The sequence below is a fragment of the Coregonus clupeaformis genome, chromosome 1 (genome assembly GCF_020615455.1).
Source record: "Coregonus clupeaformis isolate EN_2021a chromosome 1, ASM2061545v1, whole genome shotgun sequence".
Classification (NCBI taxonomy): Eukaryota; Metazoa; Chordata; class Actinopteri; order Salmoniformes; family Salmonidae; genus Coregonus; species Coregonus clupeaformis.
In genome coordinates, this window is record NC_059192.1 from 89,966,572 (window position 1) to 89,991,571 (window position 25,000).

The 25,000-nt window shown below is 45.9% G+C and overlaps 1 protein-coding gene across 1 annotated transcript in view; it reads left to right on the forward strand.

Annotated features, from left to right (window-relative positions):
* The window catches only part of LOC123491360 (ryanodine receptor 2-like), a 26,964-nt gene that overhangs the window by 1,153 nt on the left and 811 nt on the right, over positions 1 to 25,000 (forward strand). The window contains exons 2-14 of the mRNA XM_045221823.1: positions 603 to 843; positions 2,202 to 2,289; positions 2,659 to 2,751; positions 5,051 to 5,221; positions 5,373 to 5,432; positions 6,586 to 6,720; positions 7,241 to 7,353; positions 11,276 to 11,372; positions 13,432 to 13,538; positions 19,489 to 19,540; positions 19,725 to 19,775; positions 22,282 to 22,381; positions 23,063 to 23,142. Of these exons, the coding sequence (XP_045077758.1) occupies positions 603 to 843; positions 2,202 to 2,289; positions 2,659 to 2,751; positions 5,051 to 5,221; positions 5,373 to 5,432; positions 6,586 to 6,720; positions 7,241 to 7,353; positions 11,276 to 11,372; positions 13,432 to 13,538; positions 19,489 to 19,540; positions 19,725 to 19,775; positions 22,282 to 22,381; positions 23,063 to 23,142 (1,388 nt within the window). The remainder of the gene's footprint in view (positions 1 to 602; positions 844 to 2,201; positions 2,290 to 2,658; positions 2,752 to 5,050; positions 5,222 to 5,372; positions 5,433 to 6,585; positions 6,721 to 7,240; positions 7,354 to 11,275; positions 11,373 to 13,431; positions 13,539 to 19,488; positions 19,541 to 19,724; positions 19,776 to 22,281; positions 22,382 to 23,062; positions 23,143 to 25,000) is intronic.

A 25,000-nucleotide genomic window follows, 5' to 3' on the forward strand; every position in this document is an offset into this window, starting at 1 on the left:
TGGTTATGTGTTATTTCATAGTTTTGATGTCTTCACTATTATTCTACAATGTGAAAATAGTACAAATAAAGGAAAACCCTGGAATGAGTAGGTGTTCTAAAACTTTTGACTGGTTCTGTATTTTATTTGTTGTTTTGTTTCCTGTTTGGACCCCAGGAAGAGTAGTAATTGGGGATCCTAATAAAATACTATACTAAAATTGTATGTTGATTGACGGGGAGGCCTGGATTGATTGACTGGCAGGTGGGTGGGTGGGTGGGTGGGTGGATGGGTGGGTGGATGGATGGGTGGGTGGGTGCGTGGGTGCGTGGGTGGGTGGGTGCTCAGAAACACAGCGGTTACCCACACTTTACTTGTCTTAAACCCTTCTATGCCGTAGGATCGTAGGCCACCCACATGGCCAAGCAGTTAATCATACTGTATATGTGCTGTTACTGCATGTAGTGGTGATCATATGTTGATGTCACACAACACAGCAACCAAAATGCATTGTTTCAAAAAGAAAACAAACAGGAAAATCATCCAGAGTGAAACACCACCATCATTGTTTCCCACCAGTCTCTCTCACTAACTGTCCTTCTGTATTCTGTCCCCACCTCCAGTGTTCTCTCAGCCAATCATTGGTAAGGCGAAGGCGGGGCTGTTGAAGACCCACTTCCTGCCGCTGATGGAGAAGCTGAGGAGGAAGGCTGCCACTGTGCTGCTGGATGAGGAACAGATGAAGGCCGAGGGACGAGGGGAAATGTCTGAGGCTGAGCTACTCATCCTGGATGAGTTCACCATCCTGATCAGAGACCTCTACGCCTTTTATCCGTTACTCATCCGCTTCGTTGACTACAACAGGTAGCTAGACATTCTACCTCCTCATCCTCATCCTCTCTGTAGACTACAACAGGTAACTAGACATTCTACCTCCTCCTCCTCATCCTCTCTGTAGACTACAACAGGTAACTAGACATTCTGCCTCCTCATCCTCTCTGTAGACTACAACAGGTAACTAGACATTCTGCCTCCTCATCCTCTCTGTAGACTACAACAGGTAACTAGACATTCTGCCTCCTCCTCCTCATCCTCTCTGTAGACTACAACAGGTAACTAGACATTCTGCCTCCTCATCCTCTCTGTAGACTACAACAGGTAACTAGACATTCTGCCTCCTCCTCATCCTCTCTGTAGACTACAACAGGTAACTAGACATTCTGCCTCCTCCTCATCCTCTCTGTAGACTACAACAGGTAACTAGACATTCTGCCTCCTCATCCTCTCTGTAGACTACAACAGGTAACTAGACATTCTGCCTCCTCCTCCTCATCCTCTCTGTAGACTACAACAGGTAACTAGACATTCTGCCTCCTCATCCTCTCTGTAGACTACAACAGGTAACTAGACATTCTGCCTCCTCCTCCTCATCCTCTCTGTAGACTACAACAGGTAACTAGACATTCTGCCTCCTCCTCCTCATCCTCTCTGTAGACTACAACAGGTAACTAGACATTCTGCCTCCTCATCCTCTCTGTAGACTACAACAGGTAACTAGACATTCTACCTCCTCCTCCTCATCCTCTCTGTAGACTACAACAGGTAACTAGACATTCTGCCTCCTCCTCATCCTCTCTGTAGACTACAACAGGTAACTAGACATTCTGCCTCCTCATCCTCTCTGTAGACTACAACAGGTAACTAGACATTCTGCCTCCTCCTCCTCATCCTCTCTGTAGACTACAACAGGTAACTAGACATTCTGCCTCCTCCTCCTCATCCTCTCTGTAGACTACAACAGGTAACTAGACATTCTGCCTCCTCCTCCTCATCCTCTCTGTAGACTACAACAGGTAACTAGACATTCTGCCTCCTCCTCCTCATCCTCTCTGTAGACTACAACAGGTAACTAGACATTCTGCCTCCTCCTCCTCATCCTCTCTGTAGACTACAACAGGTAACTAGACATTCTGCCTCCTCATCCTCTCTGTAGACTACAACAGGTAACTAGACATTCTGCCTCCTCCTCCTCATCCTCTCTGTAGACTACAACAGGTAAAGGACCAGTGGGGGTAAAGTGAGTGGATCAGTAACAAACAAGCAATAACAAAACTGTTATTTTGAAAGTTGTGAAGATGTCATGCCAGTTGCTGCTGTTGGTGTGGATGTTTTATCCAACTGAATGTCCGCTGTAACTTGCTTCCAATGTGTTTTTATCTTAGGGCTAAATGGCTGAAAGAACCGAACCCTGAAGCTGAGGAGGTCTTCCGCATGGTAGCAGAGGTCTTCATATTCTGGGCCAAGTCTCACGTAAGCTACACAGAGACAATTTCACACATGAATCATCACGTCACTAACAGTTTCCAGGAAGCATTTCATGTCTAAATCACTCTGTGACAGTTTCTATTGGCCGTCACCAAGGCACTCTGAAAGTGCGCTCTACACAAAAAAATCCTATTAAATCCCATTCAATTCTAGGAATTCTTAAGCATTTCTGTCTGAAATAAATACATTTTACATTTGCTTCCCTGGCAGCGAGAACTAGCCGACTGTGATGTATCTCTAGAGCCTTCATGTGTGTCTGTGCTTCTTCAAGTCCCCTGTCAGTCTGCAGGCGACATTTTACATAAATCCTTGGCACTGTCCAACACTGAAATATTTTATTTTCCTCCGCTGCAGAATTTTAAACGTGAGGAGCAGAACTTTGTGGTTCAGAATGAGATCAACAATATGTCCTTCCTCATCACGGACACCAAGTCAAAGATGTCCAAGGCAAGTGGTGTTATATAGATGGTGCGAGCGTGATTTTGCTTACATTGATATGTATATTTAAGTGTAATATGACTCTGTATACCATATAGAACTCAAAGAGCTTTTGTCACCCAATATGATGAAGACTGCACAGTGAGTTGTGATGACTGAACATAATTAAATGGATAAGTTGTTCTTGACCTGAGATGTGACTTGGTTTAGAGAGAGGACCTAGTATTGAGCCCTGGGGGAAAGCAGTAGTGAGACATTAAAGAGGACCTAGTACCGAGCCCTGGGGGACACCAGTAGTGAGACATTAAAGAGGACAGAGTACAGAGCCCTGGGGGACACCAGTAGTGAGACATTAAAGAGGACCTAGTGCAGAGCCCTGGGGGACAGCAGTAGTGAGACATTAAAGAGGACAGAGTACAGAGCCCTAGGGGACACCAGTAGTGAGACATTCAAGAGGACCTAGTACCGAGCCCTGGGGGACACCAGTAGTGAGACATTAAAGAGGACCTAGTACTGAGCCCTGGGGGACAGCAGTAGTGAGACATTAAAGAGGACCTAGTACAGAGTCCTGGAGGACACCAGTAGTGAGACATTAAAGAGGACCTAGTACAGAGCCCTGGGGGACACCAGTAGTGAGACATTAAAGAGGACAGAGTACAGAGCCCTGGGGGACACCAGTAGTGAGACATTAAAGAGGACAGAGTACAGAGCCCTGGGGGAAAGCAGTAGTGAGACCTTAAAGAGGACCTAGTACAGAGCCCTGGGGGGCACCAGTAGTGAGACATAATGGAGGACCTAGTACAGAGCCCTGGGGGACACCAGTAGTGAGACATTAAAGAGGACCTAGTACTGAGCCCTGGGGGACACCAGTAGTGAGACATTAAAGAGGACCTAGTACAGAGTCCTGGGGGACACCAGTAGTGAGACATTAAAGAGGACCTAGTACCGAGCCCTGGGGGACACCAGTAGTGAGACATTAAAGATGACCTAGTACTGAGCCCTGGGGGACAGCAGTAGTGAGACATTAAAGAGGACAGAGTACAGAGCCCTGGGGGACAGCAGTAGTGAGACATTAAAGAGGACAGAGTGCAGAGCCCTGGGGGACAGCAGTAGTGAGACATTAAAGAGGACCTAGTGCAGAGCCCTGGGGGACACCAGTAGTGAGACATTAAAGAGGACCTAGTACAGAACCCTGGGGGACACCAGTAGTGAGACATTAATGAGGACCTAGTACCGAGCCCTGGGGGACACCAGTAGTGAGACATTAAAGAGGACCTAGTACAGAGCCCTGGGGGACACCAGTAGTGAGACATTAAAGAGGACAGAGTACAGAGCCCTGGGGGACACCAGTAGTGAGACATTAAAGAGGACCTAGTACAGAGCCCTGGGGGACACCAGTAGTGAGACATTAAAGAGGACAGAGTACAGAGCCCTGGGGGACACCAGTAGTGAGACATTAAAGAGGACCTAGTACAGAGCCCTGGAGGACACCAGTAGTGAGACATTAAAGAGGACCTAGTACAGAGCCCTGGAGGACACCAGTAGTGAGACATTAAAGAGGACAGTGTACAGAGCCCTGGGGGACACCAGTAGTGAGACATTAAAGAGGACCTAGTACAGAGTCCTGGGGGACACCAGTAGTGAGACATTAAAGAGGACAGAGTATAGAGTCCTGGGGGACACCAGTAGTGAGACATTAAAGAGGACAGAGTACAGAGTCCTGGGGGACACCAGTAGTGAGACATTAAAGAGAACCTAGTACAGAGCCCTGGGGGACACCAGTAGTGAGACATTAAAGAGGACCTAGTACAGAGTCCTGGGGGACACCAGTAGTGAGACATTAAAGAGGACCTAGTACAGAGTCCTGGGGGACACCAGTAATGAGACATTAAAGAGGACAGAGTACAGAGCCCTGGGGGACACCAGTAGTGAGACATTAAAGAGGACAGAGTACAGAGCCCTGGGGGAAAGCAGTAGTGAGACATTAAAGAGGACCTAGTACAGAGTCCTGGGGGACACCAGTAGTGAGACATTAAAGAGGACCTAGTACCGAGCCCTGGGGGACACCAGTAGTGAGACATTAAAGAGGACCTAGTACCGAGCCCTGGGGGACACCAGTAGTGAGACATTAAAGAGGACCTAGTACAGAGCCCTGGAGGACACCAGTAGTGAGACATTAAAGAGGACCTAGTGCAGAGCCCTGGGGGACACCAGTAGTGAGACATTAAAGAGGACCTAGTACCGAGCCCTGGGGGACACCAGTAGTGAGACCAGGTGGTACTGCTGACCCCTGGTGTCTCCCCTGTAGGGGGCAGTTTCTGACCAGGAGAGGAAGAAGATGAAGCGGAAGGGTGATCGCTACTCCATGCAGACCAGCCTCATCGTAGCGGCGTTGAAGAGACTACTTCCTGTAGGACTGAATATCTGCGCTCCGGGAGACCAGGAACTGATCGCTCTGGCCAAGATCCGCTTCAGTCAGGTACATCACTCAAGTCTCCAATGAAATGGTAATGCGTCTTCGTTGGCGTTACATTGACTCCCCAGTAAGTAGAACAACCTAGATGACATGGCCCTGTTCGCTACAGTCAACCCTGTGGATCAGTGTTTCTTTGATGTTGATTTGTCAACAGAAAGACACAGAGGACGAGGTACGGGAGATCATAAGGAGTAACCTGCACCTGCAGGGCAAGGTGAGCACGACTTCATCACTGTACCGTTAAAGCCCTCTGTCTCAGTGGGAACATCATCAGCATGTACTCCCCCCATACTCATCTCTACCATACTACAGCACTCTACTGCTATACAACACAGTACATACTCATCACCTGATGAGACAAAAGAAAGGTTTCATTTTGTCTTTCATAAACCTGCATGTCCCATCTCCCCTCCATTCCTCCAGCTCACCATCTCTCTCTCTCTCTCTCTGTCTCCATCTCACCGTTCTCTCTGCATGCCTGCATGTCCCGCCCACCGTCGCCCTTCCTCCTCCCATCACCATCATCAGTACAGAGTGTTCCACTTCAAAAAGCTGGTGAAGAAGTTGATCATAGTGATGAAGTGGATGAAGAGCCACCAGGCCTCCAAACCCCCGGCCTTAGAGATGCCCAGCGGGCACAAACGTCTGGCTGGCGCCCGCAAGCGCTCTGCCACTGTGGAGAGTAGCTTCGCCCACAGGTCACCCAGGGTCACCCTGGCAGGCATCAAGAAGGCCTCGTCTGTGGATTATGTGACGCACCATGGGCACGGGCGGGGGCAGGGCAAGGCCCCGGGTAGAGCCACTGATATCCTGGGCGCCTCCAGGATTCGAGAGGGCCACCTGGGGGCCTCAGGGCAGAGCATGTATGGGTGTAACGCTGCGTTGGTGGGTAACCCACGATGCTCACAACCTTACCCTTTAACCATACCCTTAAAGTTTAGCCTGTTCCCAGATCTGTTCATGTAATCAATTAAAGAGACATTGCAGAAAGGCAGAGCAGAAGTGGAGAAAGTCAAAGTTGCAGGGTCATCATGATATTCTGAGAGAGCATCTTGGCATATATAGCAAGGCAATTAGAAATGCCAGACGGGCTCATTTTTCTAACTTGATCACTAATAATCAGATTAATTCGAGAGTGCTCGACCATTGATGGCCTGTTAAATCCTACCCCCGCAAACCTATGTGAACTTTCCTCCACATCTAAATGTGATGATAGGAGTTGGAAAGAAAACCCAAACAGGGACCAGGCTAACTAACCCTAACCCTCGCAGTGAAATCACATCACGTAGCCTTGCTTAGACCTCAAACATGCTTAAACCTCCTGTTTCTCCTCCTCAACCCCAGTAATGTTTTCTCTGTGTGTGTAGCTGGAGGACCCAGCTATCCGCTGGCAGATGGCTCTGTATAAGGACCTCCCCAACAGGAGTGAGGACACGTCAGACCCGGAGAAGACTGTAGAGAGAGTCCTGGACATCGCTCACGTCCTCTTCTATCTAGACCAGGTGGGTTCTGGGAAATGTCAGGGTCATGTTCATTAGGGCATGCAATGGAAAACATTTTTAAACGTTTAGCAACAGATAACCAGCCGTCCCTATTTCAGCCTGTTTTCTTTTGTTTATAGTCACATTTTAAAACGATTTGTCATGGAACTTTTTTTCTTCCGTTTGTTGCCTGTTGAACTCGACCCAGTTCTGAAGTCGTCTCTCTACTATGCTAGAAAGTGTCCAAAGGAAAGTGCTTTTGGGGACAACGTTGGTCTTTTATGATTGTGTGCCCTTTCCTGCAGGGCTGGGGGTCATTTCCATTTTAGCAAAGGGAGGAGTTTAAATATCCCCATAAAAAAAATGTGGGCAATTTTCAATGCATGATTTAGTTTTCTGCTAAATGGTTTGACCCCGAGCGTGTTGTCCCACATTTCTCAATTGATATTCGGTTAACTCTGAAGTCCTGTTAGAAATGGTTGTTATGAATGAGTTTCAGTGAGTTGGTAACATTACGCGTCTCCCTTCCGTCTTCCTGTAGGTGGAACACCCTCAGAGGAGTAAGAAGGCTGTGTGGCACAAGTTGCTCTCTAAACAGAGGAAGAGGGCTGTGGTGGCCTGTTTCAGAATGGCACCGCTCTATAACCTACCCAGGTACACATGGCTAACCCTACTTAACTAACCCTGACCCTAACCTACCCAGGTACACATGGCTAACCCTACTTAACTAACCCTGACCCTAACCTACCCAGGTACACATGGCTAACCCTACTTAACTAACCCTGACCCTAACCTACCCAGGTACACATGGCTAACCCTACTTAACTAACCCTGACCCTAACCTACCCAGGTACACATGGCTAACCCTACTTAACTAACCCTGACCCTAACCTACCCAGGTACACATGGCTAACCCTACTTAACTAACCCTGACCCTAACCTACCCAGGTACACATGGCTAACCCTACTTAACTAATCCTGACCCTAACCTACCCAGGTACACATGGCTAACCCTACTTAACTAACCCTGACCCTAAACTACCCAGGTACACATGGCTAACCCTACTTAACTAACCCTGACCCTAACCTACCCAGGTACACATGGCTAACCCTACTTAACTAACCCTGACCCTAAACTACCCAGGTACACATGGCTAACCCTACTTAACTAACCCTGACCCTAACCTGCCCAGGTACACATGGCTAACCCTACTTAACTAACCCTGACCCTAACCTACCCAGGTACACATGGCTAACCCTACTTAACTAACCCTGACCCTAAACTACCCAGGTACACATGGCTAACCCTACTTAACTAACCCTGACCCTAACCTACCCAGGTACACATGGCTAACCCTACTTAACTAACCCTGACCCTAACCTACCCAGGTACACATGGCTAACCCTACTTAACTAACCCTGACCCTAACCTACCCAGGTACACATGGCTAACCCTACTTAACTAACCCTGACCCTAACCTACCCAGGTACACATGGCTAACCCTACTTAACTAACCCTGACCCTAACCTACCCAGGTACACATGGCTAACCCTACTTAACTAACCCTGACCCTAACCTACTTAACTAACCCTGACCCTAAACTACCCAGGTACACATGGCTAACCCTACTTAACTAACCCTGACCCTAACCTACCCAGGTACACATGGCTAACCCTACTTAACTAACCCTGACCCTAACCTACCCAGGTACACATGGCTAACCCTACTTAACTAACCCTGACCCTAAACTACCCAGGTACACATGGCTAACCCTACTTAACTAACCCTGACCCTAACCTACCCAGGTACACATGGCTAACCCTACTTAACTAACCCTGACCCTAACCTACCCAGGTACACATGGCTAACCCTACTAAACTAACCCTGACCCTAAACTACCCAGGTACACATGGCTAACCCTACTTAACTAACCCTGACCCTAAACTACCCAGGTACACATGGCTAACCCTACTTAACTAACCCTGACCCTAAACTACCCAGGTACACATGGCTAACCCTACTTAACTAACCCTGACCCTAAACTACCCAGGTACACATGGCTAACCCTACTTAACTAACCCTGACCCTAACCTACCCAGGTACACATGGCTAACCCTACTTAACTAACCCTGACCCTAACCTACCCAGGTACACATGGCTAACCCTACTTAACTAACCCTGACCCTAAACTACCCAGGTACACATGGCTAACCCTACTTAACTAACCCTGACCCTAACCTACCCAGGTACACATGGCTAACCCTACTTAACTAACCCTGACCCTAACCTACCCAGGTACACATGGCTAACCCTACTTAACTAACCCTGACCCTAAACTACCCAGGTACACATGGCTAACCCTACTTAACTAACCCTGACCCTAACCTACCCAGGTACACATGGCTAACCCTACTTAACTAACCCTGACCCTAACCTACCCAGGTACACATGGCTAACCCTACTTAACTAACCCTGACCCTAACCTACCCAGGTACACATGGCTAACCCTACTTAACTAACCCTGACCCTAACCTACCCAGGTACACATGGCTAACCCTACTTAACTAACCCTGACCCTAACCTACCCAGGTACACATAGCTCCACGTGCCTTATTTAACTAACCCTAATCTACCCAGGTACACATAGCTAACCCTACTTAACTAACCCTGACCCTAACCTACCCAGGTACACATGGCTAACCCTACTTAACTAACCCTGACCCTAACCTACCCAGGTACACATGGCTAACCCTACTTAACTAACCCTGACCCTAACCTACCCAGGTACACATGGCTAACCCTACTTAACTAACCCTGACCCTAACCTACCCAGGTACACATGGCTAACCCTACTTAACTAACTCCTGACCCTAACCTACCCAGGTACACATGGCTAACCCTACTTAACTAACCCTGACCCTAAACTACCCAGGTACACATGGCTAACCCTACTTAACTAACCCTGACCCTAACCTACCCAGGTACACATGGCTAACCCTACTTAACTAACCCTGACCCTAATCTACCCAGGTACACATGGCTAACCCTACTTAACTAACCCTGACCCTAACCTACCCAGGTACACATGGCTAACCCTACTTAACTAACCCTGACCCTAACCTACCCAGGTACACATGGCTAACCCTACTTAACTAACCCTGACCCTAACCTACCCAGGTACACATGGCTAACCCTACTTAACTAACCCTGACCCTAACCTACCCAGGTACACATGGCTAACCCTACTTAACTAACCCTGACCCTAACCTACCCAGGTACACATGGCTAACCCTACTTAACTAACCCTGACCCTAACCTACCCAGGTACACATGGCTAACCCTACTTAACTAACCCTGACCCTAACCTACCCAGGTACACATGGCTAACCCTACTTAACTAACCCTGACCCTTAACTACCCAGGTACACATGGCTAACCCTACTTAACTAACCCTGACCCTAAACTACCCAGGTACACATGGCTAACCCTACTTAACTAACCCTGACCCTAAACTACCCAGGTACACATGGCTAACCCTACTTAACTAACCCTGACCCTAACCTACCCAGGTACACATGGCTAACCCTACTTAACTAACCCTGACCCTAATCTACCCAGGTACACATGGCTAACCCTACTTAACTAACCCTGACCCTAACCTACCCAGGTACACATGGCTAACCCTACTTAACTAACCCTGACCCTAACCTACCCAGGTACACATGGCTAACCCTACTTAACTAACCCTGACCCTAATCTACCCAGGTACACATGGCTAACCCTACTTAACTAACCCTGACCCTAACCTACCCAGGTACACATAGCTCCACGTGCCTTATTTAACTAACCCTGACCCTAATCTACCCAGGTACACATAGCTAACCCTAAACTACCCAGGTACACATAACTAACCCTAAACTACCCAGGTACACATAACTCCACTTGCCTCCCTTAACTAACCCTAAACTACCCAGGTACACATAACTCCACTTGCCTCCCTTAACTAACCCTAAACTACCCAGGTACACATAACTAACCCTAACCTACCCAGGTACACATAACTAACCCTAAACTACCCAGGTACACATAGCTCCACTTGCCTCCCTTAACTAACCCTAACCTACCCAGGTACACATAACTAACCCTAACCTACCCAGGTACACATAACTAACCCTAAACTACCCAGGTACACATAACTAACCCTAAACTACCCAGGTACACATAACTAACCCTAAACTACCCAGGTACACATAACTCCACTTGCCTCCCTTAACTAACCCTAAACTACCCAGGTACACATAGCTCCACTTGCCTTCCTTAACTGACCCTAACCCTAACCTACCCAGGTCTGGATAAGAGCGTCTGCTAAATGACTAACATGTAAATGTAAATTAACATATTACTTTTATCTCCTGGTGACTCAAAGGGCCTCAGCAGTGCATCTTCAGCAAACCCTGTTCTGTGCAGTTTTCTAATGGATCACTGTCCGACTGCTAGTTCCTGGTCCAGGATAGACTTCTCTCTCTCTCCCATTCATCAATTCACCTCTGATGACTTCTCTATGTTCCCAACCAGGCACCGGGCGGTCAACCTGTTTCTACAGGGATATGAGAAGTCCTGGATCGAGACTGAGGAGCACTACTTTGAGGATAAGCTCATAGAGGACCTGGCTGTAAGTTTTCCTCCATTGATAAGCTCATAGAGGACCTGGCTGTAAGTGTTCCTCCATTGATAAGCTCATAGAGGACCTGACTGTAAGTGTTCCTCCATTGATAAGCTCATAGAGGACCTGGCTGTAAGTGTTCCTCCATTGATAAGCTCATAGAGGACCTGGCTGTAAGTGTTCCTCCATTGATAAGCTCATAGAGGACCTGGCTGTACGTGTTCCTCCATTGATAAGCTCATAGAGGACCTGGCTGTAAGTGTTCCTCCATTGATAAGCTCATAGAGGACCTGGCTGTAAGTGTTCCTCCATTGATAAGCTCATAGAGGACCTGGCTGTAAGTGTTCCTCCATTGATAAGCTCATAGAGGACCTGGCTGTAAGTGTTCCTCCATTGATAAGCTCATAGAGGACCTGGCTGTACGTGTTCCTCCATTGATAAGCTCATAGAGGACCTGGCTGTAAGTGTTCCTCCATTGATAAGCTCATAGAGGACCTGGCTGTAAGTGTTCCTCCATTGATAAGCTCATAGAGGACCTGGCTGTAAGTGTTCATCCTTTAATGTATGAATTCAGGAACCCTGTGTGAGAAATCACACTGCAGGGAATTACTGTGTCTAATGACACATTATTGTGTTGATGCTATTTTCCTGCCTGCACACAAACCATGTCCTCATGTTGTTTCGGAGCGTCGATTGATATTCTGAGCACAGCCACACAGACATAGAACTCTCGTTTTGAAATGAAGTCCTTATTGGATTAACCAGGCTCCAATACCCAGCATTCATTGTGGGAGAAGTGATTTATTTTTCTGAAAGCACAAAGAAACAGACTATTGTTTACAATATGAAAGCAGGCGACGATGCCTTCCTTTCAGATAACGCACCAGAGGAAAGAAAGACCTCATGATGTTATGTTCAGCTAGAGAGAGCTACCTTGAATGAACAATGTGGTGGAGACTAGAGAGAGGTACCTGGAATGAACTATGTGGTGGAGACTAGAGAGAGTTACCTGGAATGAATTATGTGGTGGAGACTAGAGAGAGGTACCTGGAATGAACTATGTGGTGGAGACTAGAGAGAGTTACCTGGAATGAACTATGTGGTGGAGACTAGAGAGAGTTACCTGGAATGAATTATGTGGAGGAGACTAGAGAGAGGTACCTGGAATTAACTATGTGGTGGAGACTAGAGAGAGTTACCTGGAATGAATTATGTGGAGGAGACTAGAGAGAGGTACCTGGAATGAACTATGTGGTGGAGACCAGAGAGAGGTACCTGGAATGAATTATGTGGTGGAGACTAGAGAGAGTTACCTGGAATGAACTATGTGGTGGAGACTAGAGAGAGTTACCTGGAATGAATTATGTGGAGGAGACTAGAGAGAGGTACCTGGAATTAACTATGTGGAGGAGACTAGAGAGAGTTACCTGGAATGAATTATGTGGAGGAGACTAGAGAGAGTTACCTGGAATGCACTATGTGGTGGAGACCAGAGAGAGGTACCTGGAATGAATTATGTGGTGGAGACTAGAGAGAGTTACCTGGAATGAACTATGTGGTGGAGACTAGAGAGAGTTACCTGGAATGAATTATGTGGAGGAGACTAGAGAGAGGTACCTGGAATTAACTATGTGGTGGAGACTAGAGAGAGTTACCTGGAATGAATTATGTGGAGGAGACTAGAGAGAGGTACCTGGAATTAACTATGTGGTGGAGACTAGAGAGAGTTACCTGGAATTAACTATGTGGTGGAGACTAGAGAGAGGTACCTGGAATTAACTATGTGGTGGAGACTAGAGAGAGTTACCTGGAATTAACTATGTGGTGGAGACTAGAGAGAGTTACCTGGAATTAACTATGTGGTGGAGACTAGAGAGAGTTACCTGGAATTAACTATGTGGTGGAGACTAGAGAGAGTTACCTGGAATTAACTCTGTGGTGGAGACTAGAGAGAGTTACCTGGAATGCACTCTGTCTGTGTATATGTACTGGAGGCTAGAAGGCCCTGGAGGAAGAGATTTGAGGTTTGTGGATTGTGAGGAACATATTTTTATTTCTGTCTTCACAGAGACCGGGAGGAGAGGAGCCTCCTGAGGAAGATGAGGGTGCCAAGAGGATCGACCCTCTTCACCAGCTCATACAGCTATTCAGTAGGACGGCCCTGACTGAGAAGTGGTGGGTAGCTCTGCTCTCTAGCTGGTCCTTAGTAAACTACAGCCATACCAAGACTGTAACCCTTTCTAAACGATACATGACATCACGTGTTCATGGGGCGGCAGCTAGCTCAGTGGTTAAGAGCGTAGCGCCAGTAACCGGAAGGTCGCTGGTTCTAATCCCCGAGCCGACTAGGTGAAAAAGTGTGTCGATGTGCCCTTGAGCAAGGCACTTAACCCTAATTGCTCCTGTAAGTCGCTCTGGATAAGAGCGTCTGCTAAATGACTAAAATGTAAAAAATTTAAAATCATACTCTCCACCTGGTGGTATAAAACCATAGTAATAACAGGGTTGTAACTAGTAGTAACTCTTCCATTATAGTGGAGGGGGATCTAGTGGTAGTAACTCTTCCATTATAGTGGAGGGGGATCTAGTAGTAGTAACTCTTCCATTATAGTGGAGGGGGATCTAGTGGTAGTAACTCTTCCATTATAGTGGAGGGGGATCTAGTGGTAGTAACTCTTCCATTATAGTGGAGGGGGATCTAGTGGTAGTAACTCTTCCATTATAGTGGAGGGGGATCTAGTGGTAGTAACTCTTCCATTATAGTGGAGGGGGATCTAGTGGTAGTAAGTCTTCCATTATAGTGGAGGGGGATCTAGTGGTAGTAACTCTTCCATTATAGTGGAGGGGATCTAGTGGTAGTAACTCTTCCATTATAGTGGAGGGGGATCTAGTGGTAGTAACTCTTCCATTATAGTGGAGGGGGATCTAGTGGTAGTAAGTATTCCATTATAGTGGAGGGGGATCTAGTGGTAGTAACTATTCCATTATAGTGGAGGGGGATCTAGTGGTAGTAACTCTTCCATTATAGTGGAGGGGGATCTAGTGGTAGTAACTCTTCCATTATAGTGGAGGGGGATCTAGTGGTAGTAACTCTTCCATTATAGTGGAGGGGGATCTAGTGGTAGTAACTCTTCCATTATAGTGGAGGGGATCTAGTGGTAGTAACTCTTCCATTATAGTGGAGGGGGATCTAGTGGTAGTAACTCTTCCATTATAGTGGAGGGGGATCTAGTGGTAGTAACTCTTCCATTATAGTGGAGGGGGATCTAGTGGTAGTAACTCTTCCATTATAGTGGAGGGGGATCTAGTGGTAGTAACTCTTCCATTATAGTGGAGGGGGATCTAGTGGTAGTAACTCTTCCATTATAGTGGAGGGGGATCTAGTGGTAGTAACTCTTCCATTATAGTGGAGGGGGATCTAGTGGTAGTAACTCTTCCATTATAGTGGAGGGGGATCTAGTGGTAGTAACTCTTCCATTATAGTGGAGGGGGATCTAGTGGTAGTAACTCTTCCATTATAGTGGAGGGGGATCTAGTGGTAGTAACTCTTCCATTATAGTGGAGGGGGATCTAGTGGTAGTAACTCTTCCATTATAGTGGAGGGGGATCTAGTGGTAGTAACTCTTCCATTATAGTGGAGGGGGGATCTAGTGGTAGTAACTCTTCCATTATAGTGGAGGGGGGATCTAGTGGTAGTAACTCTTCCATTATAGTGGAGGGGGATCTAGTGGTAGTAACTCTTCCATTATAGTGGAGGGGGATCTAGTGGTAGTAACTCTTCCATTATAGTGGAGGGGGATCTAGTGGTAGTAACTCTTCCATTATAGTGGAGGGGGATCTAGTGGTAGTAACTCTTCCATTATAGTGGAGGGGGATCTAGTGGTAGTAACTCTTCCATTATAGTGGAGGGGGATCTAGTGGTAGTAACTCTTCCATTATAGTGGAGGGGGATCTAGTGGTAGTAACTCTTCCATTATAGTGGAGGGGGATCTAGTGGTAGTAACTCTTCCATTATAGTGGAGGGGGATCTAGTGGTAGTAACTCTTCCATTATAGTGGAGGGGGATCTAGTGGTAGTAACTCTTCCATTATAGTGGAGGGGGATCTAGTGGTAGTAACTCTTCCATTATAGTGGAGGGGGATCTAGTGGTAGTAACTCTTCCATTATAGTGGAGGGGGATCTAGTGGTAGTAACTCTTCCATTATAGTGGAGGGGGATCTAGTGGTAGTAACTCTTCCATTATAGTGGAGGGGGATCTAGTGGTAGTAACTCTTCCATTATAGTGGAGGGGGATCTAGTGGTAGTAACTCTTCCATTATAGTGGAGGGGATCTAGTGGTAGTAACTCTTCCATTATAGTGGAGGGGGGATCTAGTGGTAGTAACTCTTCCATTATAGTGGAGGGGGGATCTAGTGGTAGTAACTCTTCCATTATAGTGGAGGGGGATCTAGTGGTAGTAACTCTTCCATTATAGTGGAGGGGGATCTAGTGGTAGTAACTCTTCCATTATAGTGGAGGGGGATCTAGTGGTAGTAACTCTTCCATTATAGTGGAGGGGATCTAGTGGTAGTAACTCTTCCATTATAGTGGAGGGGGGATCTAGTGGTAGTAACTCTTCCATTATAGTGGAGGGGGGATCTAGTGGTAGTAACTCTTCCATTATAGTGGAGGGGGATCTAGTGGTAGTAACTCTTCCATTATAGTGGAGGGGGATCTAGTGGTAGTAACTCTTCCATTATAGTGGAGGGGGATCTAGTGGTAGTAACTCTTCCATTATAGTGGAGGGGGATCTAGTGGTAGTAACTCTTCCATTATAGTGGAGGGGGATCTAGTGGTAGTAACTCTTCCATTATAGTGGAGGGGGATCTAGTGGTAGTAACTCTTCCATTATAGTGGAGGGGGATCTAGTGGTAGTAACTCTTCCATTATAGTGGAGGGGGATCTAGTGGTAGTAACTCTTCCATTATAGTGGAGGGGGATCTAGTGGTAGTAACTCTTCCATTATAGTGGAGGGGGATCTAGTGGTAGTAACTCTTCCATTATAGTGGAGGGGGATCTAGTGGTAGTAACTCTTCCATTATAGTGGAGGGGGGATCTAGTGGTAGTAACTCTTCCATTATAGTGGAGGGGGATCTAGTGGTAGTAACTCTTCCATTATAGTGGAGGGGGATCTAGTGGTAGTAACTCTTCCATTATAGTGGAGGGGGATCTAGTGGTAGTAACTCTTCCATTATAGTGGAGGGGGATCTAGTGGTAGTAACTCTTCCATTATAGTGGAGGGGGATCTAGTGGTAGTAACTCTTCCATTATAGTGGAGGGGGATCTAGTGGTAGTAACTCTTCCATTATAGTGGAGGGGGATCTAGTGGTAGTAACTCTTCCATTATAGTGGAGGGGGATCTAGTGGTAGTAACTCTTCCATTATAGTGGAGGGGGATCTAGTGGTAGTAACTCTTCCATTATAGTGGAGGGGGATCTAGTGGTAGTAACTCTTCCATTATAGTGGAGGGGGATCTAGTGGTAGTAACTCTTCCATTATAGTGGAGGGGGGATCTAGTGGTAGTAACTCTTCCATTATAGTGGAGGGGGATCTAGTGGTAGTAACTCTTCCATTATAGTGGAGGGGGGATCTAGTGGTAGTAACTCTTCCATTATAGTGGAGGGGGATCTAGTGGTAGTAACTCTTCCATTATAGTGGAGGGGGATCTAGTGGTAGTAACTCTTCCATTATAGTGGAGGGGGATCTAGTGGTAGTAACTCTTCCATTATAGTGGAGGGGGATCTAGTGGTAGTAACTCTTCCATTATAGTGGAGGGGGATCTAGTGGTAGTAACTCTTCCATTATAGTGGAGGGGATCTAGTAGTAGTAACTCTTCCATTATAGTGGAGGGGGATCTAGTGGTAGTAACTCTTCCATTATAGTGGAGGGGGATCTAGTGGTAGTAACTCTTCCATTATAGTGGAGGGGGATCTAGTGGTAGTAACTCTTCCATTATAGTGGAGGGGGATCTAGTGGTAGTAACTCTTCCATTATAGTGGAGGGGGATCTAGTGGTAGTAACTCTTCCATTATAGTGGAGGGGATCTAGTGGTAGTAACTCTTCCATTATAGTAGAGGGGGATCTAGTGGTAGTAACTCTTCCATTATAGTGGAGGGGGATCTAGTGGTAGTAACTCTTCCATTATAGTGGAGGGGGATCTAGTGGTAGTAACTCTTCCATTATAGTGGAGGGGGGATCTAGTGGTAGTAACTCTTCCATTATAGTGGAGGGGGATCTAGTGGTAGTAACTCTTCCATTATAGTGGAGGGGGATCTAGTGGTAGTAACTCTTCCATTATAGTGGAGGGGGATCTAGTGGTAGTAACTCTTCCATTATAGTGGAGGGGGATCTAGTGGTAGTAACTCTTCCATTATAGTGGAGGGGGATCTAGTGGTAGTAACTCTTCCATTATAGTGGAGGGGGATCTAGTGGTAGTAACTCTTCCATTATAGTGGAGGGGGATCTAGTGGTAGTAACTCTTCCATTATAGTGGAGGGGGATCTACTAGTAGTAACTCTTCCATTATAGTGGAGGGGGATCTATTGGTAGTAACTCTTCCATTATAGTGGAGGGGGATCTAGTGGTAGTAACTCTTCCATTATAGTGGAGGGGGATCTAGTGGTAGTAACTCTTCCATTATAGTAGAGGGGGATCTAGTAGTAGTAACTCTTCCATTATAGTGGAGGGGGATCTAGTGGTAGTAACTCTTCCATTATAGTGGAGGGGGATCTACTAGTAGTAACTCTTCCATTATAGTGGAGGGGGATCTAGTGGTATTAACTCTTCCATTATAGTGGAGGGGGATCTAGTGGTAGTAAGTCTTCCATTATAGTGGAGGGGGATCTAGTGGTAGTAACTATTCCATTATAGTGGAGGGGGGATCTAGTGGTAGTAACTCTTCCATTATAGTGGAGGGGGATCTAGTGGTAGTAACTCTTCCATTATAGTGGAGGGGGATCTAGTGGTAGTAACTCTTCCATTATAGTGGAGGGGGATCTAGTGGTAGTAAGTCTTCCATTATAGTGGAGGGGGGATCTAGTGGTAGTAACTCTTCCATTATAGTAGAGGGGGATCTAGTAGTAGTAACTCTTCCATTATAGTGGAGGGGGATCTAGTGGTAGTAACTCTTCCATTATAGTGGAGGGGGATCTACTAGTAGTAACTCTTCCATTATAGTGGAGGGGGATCTAGTGGTACTAACTCTTCCATTATAGTAGAGGGGGATCTACTAGTAGTAACTCTTCCATTATAGTGGAGGGGGATCTAGTGGTACTAACTCTTCCATTATAGTAGAGGGGGATCTAGTAGTAGTAACTCTTCCATTATAGTGGAGGGGGATCTAGTGGTAGTAACTCTTCCATTATAGTGGAGGGGGATCTACTAGTAGTAACTCTTCCATTATAGTGGAGGGGGGATCTAGTGGTAGTAACTCTTCCATTATAGTGGAGGGGGATCTAGTGGTAGTAACTCTTCCATTATAGTGGAGGGGGATCTAGTGGTAGTAAGTCTTCCATTATAGTGGAGGGGGATATAGTGGTAGTAACTCTTCCATTATAGTGGAGGGGATCTAGTGGTAGTAACTCTTCCATTATAGTGGAGGGGGATCTAGTGGTAGTAACTCTTCCATTATAGTGGAGGGGGATCTAGTGGTAGTAAGTCTTCCATTATAGTGGAGGGGGATCTAGTGGTAGTAACTCTTCCATTATAGTGGAGGGGGGATCTAGTGGTAGTAACTCTTCCATTATAGTGGAGGGGATCTAGTGGTAGTAACTCTTCCATTATAGTGGAGGGGGATCTAGTGGTAGTAACTCTTCCATTATAGTGGAGGGGGATCTAGTGGTAGTAACTCTTCCATTATAGTGGAGGGGGATCTAGTGGTAGTAACTCTTCCATTATAGTGGAGGGGGATCTAGTGGTAGTAACTCTTCCGTTATAGTGGAGGGGGATCTAGTATGAAAAATAAAAAAATTATGTATGCAGTCACTAACTGTAAGTCGCTCTGGATAAGAGCGTCTGCTAAATGACTAAAATGTAAATGTAAAATGTTATGGTACAAAAATAATGATGTGATCTATGTATGTTTCAGTAAACTGGAAGAGGACATTCTCTACATGGCCTATGCTGACATTATGGCTAAGGTAGCAGTTGGATTCAGAGTGATCTTATGTTACAATCCATTAGGTTTTTTTATTGATTCATTGATTCATCAATTACTTGATTGGCCGATCACTTGATTGGTTGATTGATTTATTTGATTGGCCGATCACTTGATTGATTGGTTGATTGATTGTCTCTCTTTCTGTATCATCATTTCTCCACCAGAGCTGTCATGATGAAGAGGAAGAGGATGGAGAGGAGGTGAAGAGTTTTGAAGTAGGTGTCTTCTCTCGAACGCCGTCCAACCCATTTAAGTTTTGCCCATCCATCCCCAGAAGCATTTTAAAAAGAGGGTGACGTCTTTTAAAATGTGGGTTATTTGGTTTCCCATGGCTTGGCAGGCAGCTTTTAAATGACCCCTGAAGAGATGGCACATAGTCTTCTCTCTGAGTTGAGATAATGACCCCTGAAGAGATGGCACGTAGAGTCTTCTCTGTTGAGATAATGACCCCTGAAGAGATGGCACGTAGAGTCTTCTCTGTTGAGATAATGACCCCTGAAGAGATGGCACGTAGAGTCTTCTCTGTTGAGATAATGACCCCTGAAGAGATGGCACGTAGAGTCTTCTCTGTTGAGATAATGACCCCTGAAGAGATGGCACGTAGAGTCTTCTCTGTTGAGATAATGACCCCTGAAGAGATGGCACGTAGAGTCTTCTCTGTTGAGATAATGACCCCTGAAGAGATGGCACGTAGAGTCTTCTCTCTGAGTTGAGATAATGACCCCTGAAGAGATGGCACGTAGAGTCTTCTCTGTTGAGATAATGACCCCTGAAGAGATGGCACGTAGAGTCTTCTCTCTGAGTTGAGATAATGACCCCTGAAGAGATGGCACGTAGAGTCTTCTCTGAGTTGAGATAATGACCCCTGAAGAGATGGCACGTAGAGTCTTCTCTCTGAGTTGAGATAATGACCCCTGAAGAGATGGCACGTAGAGTCTTCTCTCTGAGTTGAGATAATGACCCCTGAAGAGATGGCACGTAGAGTCTTCTCTCTGAGTTGAGATAATGACCCCTGAAGAGATGGCACGTAGAGTCTTCTCTCTGAGTTGAGATAATGACCCCTGAAGAGATGGCACGTAGAGTCTTCTCTCTGAGTTGAGATAATGACCCCTGAAGAGATGGCACGTAGAGTCTTCTCTCTGAGTTGAGATAATGACCCCTGAAGAGATGGCACGTAGAGTCTTCTCTCTGAGTTGAGATAATGACCCCTGAAGAGATGGCACGTAGAGTCTTCTCTCTGAGTTGAGATAATGACCCCTGAAGAGATGGCACGTAGAGTCTTCTCTCTGAGTTGAGATAATGACCCCTGAAGAGATGGCACGTAGAGTCTTCTCTCTGAGTTGAGATAATGACCCCTGAAGAGATGGCACGTAGAGTCTTCTCTCTGAGTTGAGATAAGCTTGTACAAGTCAAACTTTCACATAAATCATTCATTGACATGAATGGGAGAGTTGTGTGAAAGTTTGAGTTAAGCGTGTGGATCTCAAGTTAGAATACCACTCAGACGATAATTATATGTCTCATCTTTCTCATATCTGGTTTTAATTGACCATAGATTGACAACATATGCCCTGATATAATGGAACATAGTGTAAATATCAATTTTTCCTCATGTCATTTTTTGTGATGGCGCAGCAACATCCAGGCAGAGATAAGCCCATAAACACTGATGATGAACCTACTTCATCAGCATGGCTTTCAGCAGGCTGCTCACGGCTGCTCCTCGGGGGACAACTCAAACATCCTTTCATTTCCTTATTCCACCAAACTTTTCACCATCAATTTCCTAGTTAGTTTTTCTATTTTCTGAGAATAGCAGGGTGGATCCGTGCACTATGAAATTATGCCATTCTGTTTCCCCAGCGTGATATAAGCAAAGGTTTAAGCAACAAAATTGCCAACAAGGAGGAAGAATCTCTGGTAACAAAGTTCTCAAACCCAACTGTCTCTGTTGATTTGCATCTTGTTTCCTTTCCAGTATTTATGTTTTCATGTTCCTTTTGAAGGTTCTTCGTTCATATCGTTCAAGCCCATCCCGCCCTCTCGCTCCCTGGTTTTTTTTCAACACTGTAAAAAAAAAAAAACATTAGGAGAGCGGCCATCTTGCTTTTTCCGAACTCTTCCATCCCCTTGTATTCTTCTGCTGTAGCTCAGATGGAAAGTGGAAAAGCAGCCGACCCTGGGCACCATAACGCTCCCTGTCTGCTTTTCCCTCAGTCAGGCAGAGTTGTTGCCTTGGTTGGTTGCTGCTGTGGTGTTGTCACTGTTTCAGTGGGGGGGGGGGTGTGTGCTGGAGACGTGACACTGGCCCCCCGTAGTCTATCTGTCTCATGTCCCCTCAGCACTGAGCTTACAGTCACCTCACTGTACCAAGACACTGTACTTAACGCACAGACAGACTTGCCTGCTCCCATCCAGCTCCAAGCTCCAAATGCCTCTGTAGTCTAACTAGCCAATGGGGCCCTGCTGTGGTTATGAGTTACATTAGTCCTCAACAGACGTTAGCACTGGCCAAATCATCCTAGAATTCAATTTGAAAGGACTTTCATAGAAAAAAAAAAACACCTATTGGGAAAGTTATCTTGAACCTTGGTATAGGAGCCCAGTGAGTCTTCACCTCCAGGGTGCTGTGAGTGTCTTATGGCCCGATGGGACGCACGGTGTTCTGCTAGGACAGGAAGGTGCAGCCTCTCAGGTCTCTCTCCTGCCTCCGTTCTGCAGGAAAAAGAGATGGAGAAACAGAAGCTGTTGTATCAGCAGGCCAGGCTGCATGACCGAGGCGCTGCAGAGATGGTGCTGCAAACCATCAGTGCCAGCAAAGGTAAGCTCTCTGAGGAGAACGGACAAAACAGGATGTACACTGAGCGTACCAAAAACATTAAGAACACCTTCCTAATATTGACTTGAACCCCCTTTTTGCCCTAAGAACAGCCTCAATTCGTCGGGGCATGGACTCTACAAGGTGTCGAAAGCGTTCCACAGGGATGCTGGCCCATGTTGACTCCAATGCTTCCCACAGTTGTGTCAAGTTGGCTGGATGTCCTTTGGGTGGTGGACCATTCTTGATGTACACAGGAAACTGTTGAGCGTGAAAAACCCAGCAGCGTTGCAGTTCTTGACTCAAACTGGTGTACCTGGCACCTACTACCATACCCTGTTCAATACCCCGTACAAAGGCACTTAAATATTTTGTCTTACCCATTTACCCTCGAATGGCACACATACAAAATCCATGACTCAATTGTCTCAAGGGTTAAAAATCCTTCTTTAACCTGTCTCCTCCCCTTCATCTACACTGATTGAAGTGGATTTAACAAGAGACATCAATAAGGGATCATAGCTTTCACCTGGACAGTCTGTCATGGAAAGAGCATCGTAATGAATACATTGGAAATCATAGGGACCATAACTCTCACAGTAAAGCAGAGATCTGTCCACAGCAGGTAGGTAGATACTTTATGAAATACTGTACCCAGTATGAAGGTGTTTGATTCCCCACCAGGTGAGATGGGTCCCATGGTGGCCTCTACCCTGAAGCTGGGGATAGCTGTCCTCAATGGAGGCAACTCTACTGTTCAGCAGGTAGGTCTACCTTAACATCACAATGCATCAATCCACCAGGAGTCACGTATTGACCTGGTATCTAATGACAAAATGCATCAACCATCCACTAGTCACGTATTGACCTGGTAACTAATGTCAAAATGCATCAACCATCCGTGAGTCACTTATTGACCTGGTAACTAATGTCAAAATGCATCAACCATCCACTAGTCACTTATTGACCTGGTAACTAATGTCAAAATGCATCAACCATCCGTGAGTCACTTATTGACCTGGTAACTAATGTCAAAATGCATCAACCATCCACTAGTCACGTATTGACCTGGTAACTAATGTCAAAATGCATCAACCATCCACTAGTCACGTATTGACCTGGTAACTAATGTCAAAATGCATCAACCATCCACTAGTCACGTATTGACCTGGTAACTAATGTCAAAATGCATCAACCATCCACTAGTCACGTATTGACCTGGTAACTAATGTCAAAATGCATCAACCATCCGTGAGTCACTTATTGACCTGGTAACTAATGTCAAAATGCATCAACCATCCACTAGTCACTTATTGACCTGGTAACTAATGTCAAAATGCATCAACCATCCGTGAGTCACTTATTGACCTGGTAACTAATGTCAAAATGCATCAACCATCCACTAGTCACTTATTGACCTGGTAACTAATGTCAAAATGCATCAACCATCCACTAGTCACTTATTGACCTGGTATCTAATGTCAAAATGCATCAACCATCCACTAGTCACTTATTGACCTGGTATCTAATGTCAAAATGCATCAACCATCCACTAGTCACTTATTGACCTGGTAACTAATGTCAAAATGCATCAACCATCCACTAGTCACTCATTGACCTGGTATCTAATGTCAAAATGCATCAACCATCCACTAGTCACTTATTGACCTGGTATCTAATGTCAAAATGCATCAACCATCCATCAGTCTCTTATTTCTGTAGTGTTTACTCTCATGTCTCTGTCCCAGTAGTGTTTACTCTCATGTCTCTGTGTCCCAGTAGTGTTTACTCTCATGTCTCTGTGTCCCAGTAGTGTTTACTCTCATGTCTCTGTCCCAGTAGTGTTTACTCTCATGTCTCTGTCCCAGTAGTGTTTACTCTCATGTCTCTGTGTCCCAGTAGTGTTTACTCTCATGTCTCTGTGTCCCAGTAGTGTTTACTCTCATGTCTCTGTGTCCCAGTAGTGTTTACTCTCATGTCTCTGTGTTTCAGTAGTGTTTACTCTCATGTCTCTGTGTCCCAGTAGTGTTTACTCTCATGTCTCTGTGTCCCAGTAGTGTTTACTCTCATGTCTCTGTGTCCCAGTAGTGTTTACTCTCATGTATCTGTGTCCCAGTAGTGTTTACTCTCATGTCTCTGTGTCCCAGTAGTGTTTACTCTCATGTATCTGTGTCCCAGTAGTGTTTACTCTCATGTCTCTGTGTCCCAGTAGTGTTTACTCTCATGTCTCTGTGTCCCAGTAGTGTTTACTCTCATGTCTCTGTGTCCCAGTAGTGTTTACTCTCATGTCTCTGTGTCCCAGTAGTGTTTACTCTCATGTCTCTGTGTCCCAGTAGTGTTTACTCTCATGTCTCTGTGTCCCAGTAGTGTTTACTCTCATGTCTCTGTGTCCCAGTAGTGTTTACTCTCATGTCTGTGCTGTGTGTTACTCTCATGTCTCTGTGTCCCAGTAGTGTTTACTCTCATGTCTCTGTGTCCCAGTAGTGTTTACTCTCATGTCTCTGTGTCCCAGTAGTGTTTACTCTCATGTCTCTGTGTCCCAGTAGTGTTTACTCTCATGTCTCTGTGTCCCAGTAGTGTTTACTCTCATGTCTCTGTGTCCCAGTAGTGTTTACTCTCATG